Source organism: Erythrolamprus reginae, chromosome 3 (assembly GCF_031021105.1).
Source record: "Erythrolamprus reginae isolate rEryReg1 chromosome 3, rEryReg1.hap1, whole genome shotgun sequence".
NCBI lineage: Eukaryota > Metazoa > Chordata > Lepidosauria > Squamata > Dipsadidae > Erythrolamprus > Erythrolamprus reginae.
The window spans coordinates 211,501,905-211,513,595 of record NC_091952.1 but is presented as its reverse complement, the minus strand read 5'-3'; the positions used below and the strand labels follow the sequence as shown (position 1 = coordinate 211,513,595).

The 11,691-nt window shown below is 39.7% G+C and overlaps 1 protein-coding gene across 2 annotated transcripts; it reads right to left on the bottom strand.

Moving 5' to 3' along the window:
- On the bottom strand, window positions 1-11,662 carry CHCHD7 (coiled-coil-helix-coiled-coil-helix domain containing 7). Of its 2 annotated transcripts, none has more exons than XM_070747788.1 (4): window positions 11,519-11,662; window positions 8,305-8,418; window positions 3,396-3,494; window positions 1-1,010 (listed from the first exon to the last, which is right to left on the bottom strand). In XM_070747788.1, exons 2-4 carry the CDS (start codon window positions 8,353-8,355, stop codon window positions 906-908), a joined length of 255 nt encoding a protein of 84 aa, XP_070603889.1. In that variant the 5' UTR covers window positions 8,356-8,418; window positions 11,519-11,662; the 3' UTR covers window positions 1-905. The 2 variants fall into 2 exon arrangements, with proteins under 2 accessions (XP_070603889.1, XP_070603890.1); XM_070747789.1 differs by having other exon boundaries at window positions 11,281-11,528.
- Window positions 11,663-11,691: the final 29 nt, after the last annotated feature.

The following is an 11,691-nucleotide window of genomic DNA, read 5'->3' as shown; positions in this document are numbered from 1 at the left end:
TACTAACTTGAATTAATTTACTTTGAGAAATAGCATGTTCAGATAGAGTCTAAATTCATACACATAATAGAACAATCCAAATATTAAGTACAAAGTCTCTCTTACCAGTTGTCTTTGTCATAATCAGTAAACAAAGATATCAAGTCTAAATAATATTTTAGCTATAGTACATAACTACAATATAGAGAGATCGCAGACATTGCACAGCATACTTAACAGTGAGTAGCCAAAGAGTAGCCAAAGAGAAATTCCAGAAAAAAATAAACTGTGAACACTAGCTCCCTCTTGTAGTAGTCTGCAACACCTCATCTAAACAGACATAGCTCAGTTTATATATTGCCAACTAACTGTTTTGGACAGTCCTAACATATACCAAACCGAATGTATTAATAAAAATGTTAGTTAATACCACTGAATTGAGGTTAAAGGTGAAAATATTTAGAGATTGATAACCACCAGCATTATAGTGAACAATACCATTCCTTAAAGTAATATTTTTAAGATAACAGGATATTAGGTTTTACTGATCATTGATACACTGATCTAAAATTAACCAACTTTTGCCTTTTCTTGAAAAAATCTATGAGAATGGTAGATTTTTGACTATTTCATTTGAAAACTAGTTTTCATAATCTGTAATCCATTGAATTCCTTTCTCAGTGTATATAATATTATGTGATACAATAAATATAAAAACACATACATTTGCCAAATAAAAACCTTTTTTTATTTCTGCAAGTTTTTCTCCCATGTAAGAATGCATTTCATTCTTTAGACATTTCAAGTTTCAGGGTTCTTTGTTTTTTGTAAAAAAAAAATACAGTACAAGGTAGTACTTTTTAAAATAAAATAAAGCACAATTATAATAAAATCATTACACATCCTATATTAATAAAACTATATGGTCAATATGGTGCTGTTTCCAATGAAGCTAGGATGCTATTTCTTTCTTCTGCTGTAGGCATATGTGGTTTTCTTCCATCTCGTCTTCTCTGCATCACAATCCCATGCTAGAAATGAAAACAAATAACACACTATGTTTAAATCCATTATTTAATAAATGTACATATTTAGTTCAACAAATGAAATACATGCTATAGTTGGAAAAGACTTACTCTATTAAAATAAATGTTATTGCTGTCATTTAGAGTACCTATTTTTGAAATAGTTTCAACATAAGAAGAATATCAATCACTCTGTTTAAGATACAGTCATTACTCAATAGTTTGGAAATGGAACTTAGCCATTCATAGAGATGTGAATCAGGAGAGTTTGCACATGACAAAACTATACAGAGAACATCATGCTTTGACTCTCTTTATACTCGGAGACACTGATTTATATACATGGACACTACTAGAATGAAGCCACAATGTGGTTAGGCCTAGAGGCTCAATGTGAATAATCTACCAGAAGTATCACTTAAAAAAAATAAAAATGTTTTGTTTGATATTAAGAAATATAACTACTTTAGGAAAGCGTGAAAATATAAATATGGTAATCTGCAAGTTTGAATATTATTATATTGTAAATTTATAAAACAAAATAAGGAAGGAAGGAGAGAGCAAATATCTCTCCAATTGTTATTTTATTTTATTTTTGTAATTCTAAAATTCTTTTTTTCTTCTGTTATGTATTTTCTTTTCCTTTTTTTCTCTTTCTTTGAATGTGTTTATATCTGTTTTTGATTTTAGTTTTTGTATTGTGCATTTAAAAATAAAATATTAAAAAGATAAAAATAAAAAGAGAAATAGTTTGGTAGATTTTAGTTGAACAGAGTGGTATAACATCACAATATGCTCACGTAGGTTTTTTTTCACATGAGAATAAATAAATGTTTTCACCTGTAATATTAACTGAAGGAAAGACAACTTCTCTGGGCAAGTGGCTATATTTGGACTTCTGAGGATGTGATAGACATATTCAATAATAGTCTCCAAGAATCAATTTATCAGAACTAAAATTAATGAGAATCTCTCATTCCCCTTGCTTTCTTTTTCAGTAGGTATGAATATTTTCAATCCTTGGGATACACCTACCCATCATTATTTATCTTATAAATAAATTATTTATCTTTTCCTGGATAGATGTGCTTGTTCTGGTCCATCCTCTAAAAGATTTCATATTATCAGCTGAAATAATTTCTTAGACCTTCCTATGAGGAATGAGTAGAGGCACTGTCTCAGGGTTCCAACAAATCCCTAGTCACTTTTTTGTAGGATACTACAGTATAGGCTGTGCATTGTTCCCCATGTAATTTAGCTTATATAGGAAATAATTGGGCCAGCTGATTCATTAATTAGGTTGAGATATTAAGATAAATATTCTATTAGATATTTCCACATAGCCAAAGCTGAAAGTGGTAGGTATCGTTAACTATGTCTGGAGGCTGGATGTGATAAAATAATCTAAAGTTAAATATGAGTAAAATATTAAATACTATTCATTCATATACCATTCCCATGCATCAACTCTTCTTTTACATGATAAAGCAGCAGCAACTTCCAAGATTCTCTTGTGTTTACAGAATCTGATTCACTGTTGTGAAATGGATAGCTGCTTAAATCAAATTAAATCAAAAAATCAATCTGGTTGCTCAGTAAATAAAGGTTGGGGTTAAGAAAGCCTCTGCTCAGTTTCAAGTAATGAGGCAACTACAGCCCTTTTTGGATCAGCCAGCACAAGCAACAGTTACACCCACTCTTCCCAAGTTAAGACTGATCTGTTGCAGCAGATGCTATAATGTTTCTTTTAAAAGCTTTCTGGAAATGTCCATTGGTACAGAATGTAGTAATCTACTTACTGATGTTTAAAAGCCACATCAACAGCATATAAGATATATTGCAGGCAGCGCATTGGTTGCCAATTTGTTCGTTTTAATGATAACGCTGTATAGTTCTTTATCTTCCAGACCACCTTCTCCCATTCTGATACATTCAACTCAGAATGAGATACTGCATATCCCAGTATTATTGAAAGTATACTGTCTCTATAGACTAGTCAGCCCCTGAGGTTCAAAGAACCGAACAATTTTAACATTTAGTATGACAATGAAAACCATTCATTTTCTCCTGGACACTTGAAAGTTGTTTACTTGATTATTTTAATTTGTTGTATATAATAAATGTGTATTTTAATTTATCTAAATTTTTACTACTTAAATTTTAATCTGAAGTAACTGACATTTTCTTAGATTCTGTGACTATGAAGGGCTCAGAGACGTTGTGATGTACATTCATATAAATGATGCAAAAAAAAAATCTGATCCTTTAATATTGTCAGCTTTTTTTTAAAAAAACCTGATAGAAACAGAAATAGATAAGAGATAGATGAAATTTTTATTTCTATTTGCTTCCCTGAAAAAGTTTATTTAAAAGCCATTCAAATCTACTTACCCAAAACTTTCGGCAATTGTTGTACTTTAAAAAATAGATTGCACACATATCCTTATCAGATTGATTCACTTCCAAACATCTTCTAGAAGCATCACTTTCCTTGAATATGAAAGGAAATAAAGTATAAAAATCTAATAGTTGATGTCCACAGTTTAGAACAGCGTTTCCCAACCGGTGTGCCGCGGCACAGTAGTGTGCCGCGAGACATGGTCAGGTGTGCCGCGAGAAGCTCAAGCTGGGCGGGGCGCTGCCGGCGCCCCTGCCTGAGTGTTGTCCTGTGGGTGGTCTTGGGCTTCACAGTCGCTTCCTGGTTCCCTCTCCTCCCACCGCCTGTGTCTCCCGCCGTCGCCTCCCACCAAGCCGTCGCCCGTTGCCGTGGGTTCCTCGATTGGGAGCTGCCGCTTCCTTCTGTCCAGCTCAGCCACGCTGCCGTAGAAAGCACAGAGGTTATTGCCACCGCTTCTGTCTCCACTCAGGGAGCCACCGTGGTCACCGCGCCTTTTCCTCTCCCTCAGCTCAACCACGGTGGCTCCCTGAGTGGAGGCAGAGGCGGTGGCAATAACCTCTGCACTTTCTACGGCAGCGTGGCTGGGCTGCCTGGAAGGAAGCGGCAGCTCCGAGGAATGAGGCGCTGGCGGTAGACACAGGCGGAGGGAGGAGAGGGAACCAGGAAGCCACCGTAAAGCCCAAGACCAGCCACAGGACGACCTTCAGCCAGGGGCACCGGAACCGCGCGCAGCCATGGTGGGAGCAGCATGAGGTAGCAACGAGGCGCGAGGACAAGCAGGCAGCTTGGCGGAGGGGAAGCGCTGAGGGGCTCTCCTCCTTCCCCACCCCCGCGCTTCTCTCCCGCCCTGGCTTTTGCTTCGCCCCATGATTTCCCCGCAATTTCATCCAGGCCACCTCTTGCCTCCTTTTGAACTGCGGGGAAATCTGCGGGCAAAGCAAAAGCCAGGGCGGGAGAGAAGCGCGGGGGTGGGGAAGGAGGAGAGCCCCTCAGCGCTTCCCCTCCGCCAAGCTGCCTGCTTGTCCTCGCGCCTTGTTGCTACCTCCTGCCTTTTTCCAGGGGCCTTTGGAAGGCACCCAGGGAAGGGGGGGGATTGGGGGTGGCTGCAGCGGCTTCTCGTCCTCCTCATCCGGCTGCTAACGCCCGCCCGGCCCCTCTTGCAGTCCCTTCACAGAGCGCTTTTGTCCCAGGCTGTCAGCGAAAGGGCTGCAGGACAGGCGGGGCAGGCGTTCTTCTCACAGCTGAGGCAGAATTTGGAATGTCGGGTGTGTGTGCGTGCAGGCTCCGCATCCCCCTGCCACCCGGAACATTTAAAATAAGAAAAACCTTCGCCGGCCTCCGCAGAGAAGAAAGGAAGAGAGAGAAAGAGAGACAGAGCAAGAGAGACATAGCAAGAGAGGCAGAGAGAGAGAGAGAGAGCAAGAGAGACATAGCAAGAGAGGCAGAGAGAGAGAGACAGAGAAAGAGAGAGAAAGAGAGCTAGCAAGAGAGAGAGAAAGAGAGACAGAGAAAGAGAGACAGAGAGAGAGAGAAAGAGAGAAAGAAAGAAAGAGAGAGAATGAAAGAGATAGCAAGAGAGGCAGAGAGAGCAAGGGAGAGAGAAAGACATATAGGGAGGGAAGGAGGGAGAGAGAAAGAGAGCAAAAAAGAGAGGAAGAAAGAAAGAGGGATGGAGAGAGAGAAAGAAGGGAAGGAAGAGAGAGAAAGAGTGAGGGAGAAATAGAGCGAAATGGAGGAAGATTTTTTTTTGTCAAAACTTTTCTTTAGCCACCCCCCCACCCCCCCGTTCAGTGTTCCCCAGGATTTTGAAAATATGAATATTGTGCCGCGGCTCAAAAAAGGTTGGGAAACACTGGTTTAGAAGAATGCCATCTTCGTTTATTGAAAGGCAACTAAACAATAAATCTTACAAATAATTATGTCAGAATAAAATCCTATTTAAAAGTAGTGTTGCTACCTGTTTCTGCAAAGTATTAATCTAAGACATTAAAACTAAGTTCAGTCTAAAAGTTAAATCTATAGTTTTTTAAAAATATTAAGATAATAAGTATCTTAAAATTCTCCCAACAAAATAATATTGTTACCAAGAATTGCAACCAAATTTGATAAGGCTGCAAACTCTTTGGCTTTTTAAAAAACTCAAATAGAACTGATAACCTAAAAGATAGACTAGAATACCAAGAAATATGCAAGAAATAATAACAAGAAATTGTAACATCATACAATATCACGCATAACAAATCACAATAAAATTTTTTGAAAGAAGCTGCAGTCTCAGCTGAATTACTTTTCAATTTGTAGAAATGACTTAAGAGATAAAATAATAAGGCAGGCTGAACTCAGGAAGTGGTACTTCTTTGCAGAACCAAAGCAAAGAAATTGGAAGGCTTTCCTTCAGAGCTTATAGAAGAGAAAGGAAAGAAACACAGAATTCTTGTTGCTGAAAAATGGAACCATAATAGCACTGAAGAGACACTAATTTATTTGCATATATACCAGACTTATGGTAGGTCAATTTATTTTAAAAAGATTTTAAGTAGTTAAAATATAGATTACAATAGCCAATAAAAACATTTGGTTCACGAGAACTGCAAAAATTTTAATAAAACTATTCTTTAAAAAGATATAGAATAATTAGTATTATTAGAATTTAAAGTTGTTAGATGTAATCAATGTTATATTATAAAGATTGTTTATAGGTATATAGGGATAATTATGTATATTTTATTTGTTCTGCAAAGAGTTAATCTTTGTGCTAACTTATTTTGAAAAACTAAATCAAAGGAGAATAATGGATCTTGAATTATATCAAATCAGTTTATTAGTTATAAATCAGTTTAGCAGTCATAAATCCAAGTAAAAAATCCAATAGTAAAACTGTTATATACATCTATATGTGACATAAAAAACAATGAATGTAAGACTTAAACCAAAGAATTATAAAATATAATACAATATTATAACAAGCGAATAAATAAGCATTCAAACCTAGAGTTTGAATTATATCTGTATTCAATAAGATGTTCTTATATTAAATATTTTTAAAAGGTATAAATTTTTGAATTCATAAATATTTCTTAAACATTTCAAAACAAATATTTATACTTCAAAATAGTTTAATAGCAAATGAAGCCTTACATCAGCACATATTTTTAAATAGAAAACATTATTAATTTTTAATTTATTTAATTAAATTTATTATTGCTTTCCATTCCTTTTAGTTGTTTTATTGTATTATAAGACACAAATTATTATTATTATTATTATTATTATTATTATTATTAATTAGATTTGTATGCCGCCCCTCTCTGGAGACTCGGCTCACAACAATAAAACAGTACAAATCCAATAGTTAAGGTATGTTAAAACCCATTATATAAAACACAATTGTACTATTCATACAGACCATACATAAAGTGGCAATGGCCGAGGGGAATCAATTTCCCCATGCCTGACGGCAGAGGTGGTTTTAAGAAGTTTGCGAAAGGCAAGGAGGGTGGGGGCAATCCTAATTTCCGGGGGGAGTTGAATCCAGCGGGTCAGGGCCACCACAGAGAAAGCTCTTCCCCTGGGTCCCGCCAGACAACATTGTTTCGTCGACGGGACTCGGAGAAGGCCAACTCTATGGGACTTAACCAGTCGCTGGGATTCGTGCAGCAGAAGGCGGTCTCGGAGATATACTGGTCCGATGCCGTGAAGGGCTTTATAGGTCATAACCAACTTTGAACTGTGACCGGAAACTGACCAGCAACCAATGCAGACTGCAGAGTGTTGGTGTAACATGGGCATACCTAGGAAGCCCATGATTGCTCTCGCAGCTGCATTCTGCACGATCTGAAGTTTCCTAACACTTTTCAAAGGTAGTCTCATGAAGAGAGCATTATAGTAGACAAACCTCGAGGTGTAAGGGCATGAGTGACTGTGAGCAGTGACTCCCGGTCCAGGTAGTGCCGCAAACGGTGCACCAGGAAAACCTGGGCAAACGCCCCCCTCGCCACAGCTGAAAGATGGTTTTCTAATGTAAGCTGTGGATCGAGGAGGACGCCCAAGTTGCGGACCCTCTCTGAGGGGGTCAGAAATCCCCCCCCCCCGGGTGATGGACGGACAGATGGAATTGTCCTTGGGAGGCAAAACCCACAGCCACTCCGTCTTATCAGGGTTGAGTTTGAGTCTGTTTTGAGTTTTTCCAAACCATTATAGAATCCAGATATTAGCTAGGTAGAAAGGTATGTGTACTGTACGTATAGTCATCAGGACAATGCCAAATCTGGAAGACGAAGAGTGTGTGGCACAAAGTATCTTTTGGAAACACTGTTCCGGAAGGCAAGGTCAACAACAAGAAATGTTTTGTTTCAAACTATTAAAGTTTAGAAGTTTTTTCAAACCATTATGATTTTGCAATTCAACAGAAATAAACTCAGAACATATTAGTAGTTACAGGATCCCCTAAATATCAGCCATCAATGTTCTGGTCTTCTGCTACCTCAAAGTATGCTAATCTAGTGTGGTTTATATCCCACCTGCCTACCATCCCAGTCTTCCCAACTTTTTACCTTCTTTCTTCTGCCCCCCTTGATGTCCCAGCACAGCATATCCTTTTCATTCCGGCATCTCCTCAGCTGCCACTGGTTAGGTCTTCACAAGCCATTGCCAAGAAAATCCCTTTTTTTTTTAAACTCAGCCCTTCTCTGAACCATACTTACCTGGACCAATCTTTCTAAAAGAACACAGGCCAGTTTCATTCTACATATAAACTAAGACACCAAGAATACATGTCTCTGGGCACAAACTATCCACAGTCAACAGCTATGTCTGCAGTACTTTGCATATTCTTATGTAAAGCTACACTTCAGAAAAATAAATTAAAAACTCAAAATGTCAATTTATAAGAACTCAACTTACCACTAAGCATGGATTAATGTCATGATCCTGCAATCGGCGTTTTTGGGACATAAAGTCAGTATTGTATTGTTTTTCTCTGTGTGTGAGGGTTTTTTTTTCTTTTAAGGACAGCAGCTAAAAAAAAGACAAATTCAACACATCAGGACAGCTTTTGTCTTGACAAAAATGGTAAGCAAGGAGAAAGGAAGCATCCTGGTCCTTGCCCTCCTCGTCCCCAAAACTCCCCAGAGACAGACCCAAAACAAAGCCAAAGTGCCAGTGGCTAAGGCAGATTTGCGCCAGCCTCCAGCAGGGAGGAAAGGAAGCTTCTTCTTTAAAAGACTAAGGGCTTTAAAAGAGGGAAGGCTCGTCCTCCAAGCAGCCTTGCCTCCCCCTTGGCCCCCTCATCTCTTAAAGGACAGTGCACAACCAAGAGCAACTTTTCAAGCTGGGTGAGATGCTTCTCTGGGGAGCTTTGGGAACGAGAGGGGCAAGGGCCAGGATGCCTCCTTTCTCCTTGCCTACCTGGAAGCCATCCTACTAGGCGTAGCATCCTTGCCAAGGAGGATGGTGCTGGCATTGGATTGTTCCGGTCTAAAAGGTTTGGGAGGGGAGAGAAGACAAGATCCAGCCCCTCACTCCAACCAGGGAGGGGACAATGTTTGAAGTAGGGTCGGGCAGGAGTTGCTTCACAAGGAATGGGAAGCTTTGGAGTCCACAGCTCTTTATCATGCACGGAGCGGCAGTGAAGAGGAGGATTTAGTGAAAAAGCAGAAATGCCTCACATTAAACCAGGGATCTGCCCACCCGAGTGGGCTTCTTGCATGGTCCCAGAGTTCACTGAAGCCTCCTGGAACGAAAAACAGGCTGCGGAGGGAGAGAGCCGCATTCCCACACACCCCATTTTTCTGCTAACAGATTCCTGAAGCTGCCTGGAACTAAGTTATAATTTGATATTTGAAATGTAGAGCAGCAAGAAATTTCCCAAGCTTTAGTATTTAAATTAAGAATACTGTACCCTTATAAAAACTTTGTTACATTCACATTACAGGAGAGCCGTTTTAGCATAGCCAAAATTCAGAAACACACAAAAGATTATAATTTTCAATAAATGTTGTTAATCTGAAAATCTACTACCGTGTTTTCACAAAAAAAAGACTCTGTCTTATATTTGTTTGAACCCTGAAATAACCGCTTAGCCTTATTGCCATGCACTCAAAAGCCCGATTGGGTTTATTATCAAGGGATGTCTTATTTTGGGGGAAACAGGGTATCAGATTCCTATACTTGATATATTCAGATGACCAGCAGTCAAGGGAGGAATTACACAGGGCATCAGTTTATAGTTTCTACATAGTCACAAGAGGATAAAGTCCCACCTCCTTGAATGTAGCTGACTCTTATCTAATTTTATCCAGGTACAAAGAGATTTCCCAGAAACTATTGCAGAAGAGTTGGGGAAACTAACAAAGTGGCCCTAACATTGAAAATAAATTCCCCCAAACACTTTTTCTCCCCAGGTCTATATACGTTTCAGCAGTAACCTTTCTGGTTACGCTTGACAAAGGCGAATACTCTTAAAAATAAAATAAAGGTTCCTTGAGTCTACTTTAACCCTAATGAGTTAATAACAATTGTTATTTTCTAGATAACAGTATAGGGAAGTGATCTTATTCTATACTGCCCTTGGTTATTATATATTATTCTATACTGCCGTAGGATTATTATATTATTATTCTTTACTGCCCTGGGATTTTCCTTTAGCCATTCATCTAGGTATATATACTTATAGATTCAACTTTGTTTAATGTTTTCAAGATTAGCTGAGGTACAAGTCAATGATACCTATCTCCACCTGACAAGCTCAAACTGTGTAACAAAGAAGTATAAACACCTTCCCATTGTTGTATACATTCCTATGTATTCTTCTATGATAGCATTTTGGGAAAGAAACTGGATCCTAGTTTTATTCACCTCTGTTAATTATTAATTGTTTCTAATATCTTTTACACCCTTGCTTTTATATTGTAAGTCTCCCAGAGTTGCTTGGATGGTGAAATGGGCGGAACATAAATATAGCAAATGAATACGTTCCTCCCATAGGATACCTTCCAATGAAAAACTTCCGGAAAATATTTAAACACAACTATAAACAGAACTGCAGAAATAACCATTGCTGCCAACCTGACTTCCATCCAGGACCTGCATACTACCAGCCAAAATGAGGGCTGTGAAAATATTTACTGACCCCTCACATCATAAACTGTTTCAACTTCTACCCTCAAAACATCACTACAGAGCACTGCACGCTAAGACAACTAGACACAAGAACAGTTTTTTCCCAAAGGCATTACTCTGCTAAACAAATAATTCCCTCAACACTTGCAAACTACCGTAAGTCTGCACTACAGTATTACTAGTTTTTTCTCATCTCCGTCCACTTATGACTGTATGACTGTAGCTTGTTGCTTGTATCCTTAAGATTTTTATTAATATTGTTTCCTGATTGCTTATTTGACCCCTATGACAATCATTAAGTGTTGTACCTTAACATTCTTGACAAATGCATCTTTCCTTTTATGTTCACTGAGAGCATGTGTACCAAAGGCAAATTCGTTGTGTGTCCGATCACTCTTGGCCAATAAAGAATTCTATCTATCTACAAAGGAAACAGCTGACCCTGAGCCTAGAATCCAACTTTCAGTACAATTCAATGGAGCACACCGCCATTCTCAACAGAAACCGATTGAAGGGGGAGGGGTAGGAAGCGGGTGCAGAAAGGCTAATCCCGAACCCCAAATCAGGTAAAAGTTTAGAAGATTAAAGCCTCCGTTCGACTGAACTGCTCCCAGGGTCTCCCCATGTAATTTAGCCGACAGGAACCTGGAGCATCTTGGTGAGGGGCGATAATGACCCCGTAGTCACTCCGGCCCGTTTGTTGAGTTACCCACGAACGAAAAGCGAGTCGGGGTCACCACAAGAAAAGGCCTACAGCACCTGAAACGGACAAGGGGAGGAAAGAGGGCGAGGTCCATGTCGGCCACCTTTCCCTCAAAGTTCCTTTCCATGCATTCTTCCGTCTCTTCACAACCGGGGCGCCGTTTTGTCTCGGACGCCACGACGTCCCGAGAAGAAGGCAGCTTCAGCGAGGGCTTTCTCAGCGGGCGAAAGCGCCCCACGCAGCCACAGGCGAGACACCGCGCTCTCACGGCGCCGCTCCGGAGCGGATACTCACCTCGGCTACCACGAGGGAACTCGACCCGCGGCCCAAAGGCTCGTCTCGAATTCGAAAGACGTCAGCGGCTTGGGCAACGACCTTATAACTGGCGCAGCCTACCCCATGTCTGGCCCCGCAGCCCTGTGGAAAATGACAGCTCCTAGCCCAATGGAGGCGTCCGAAGCTCTTTC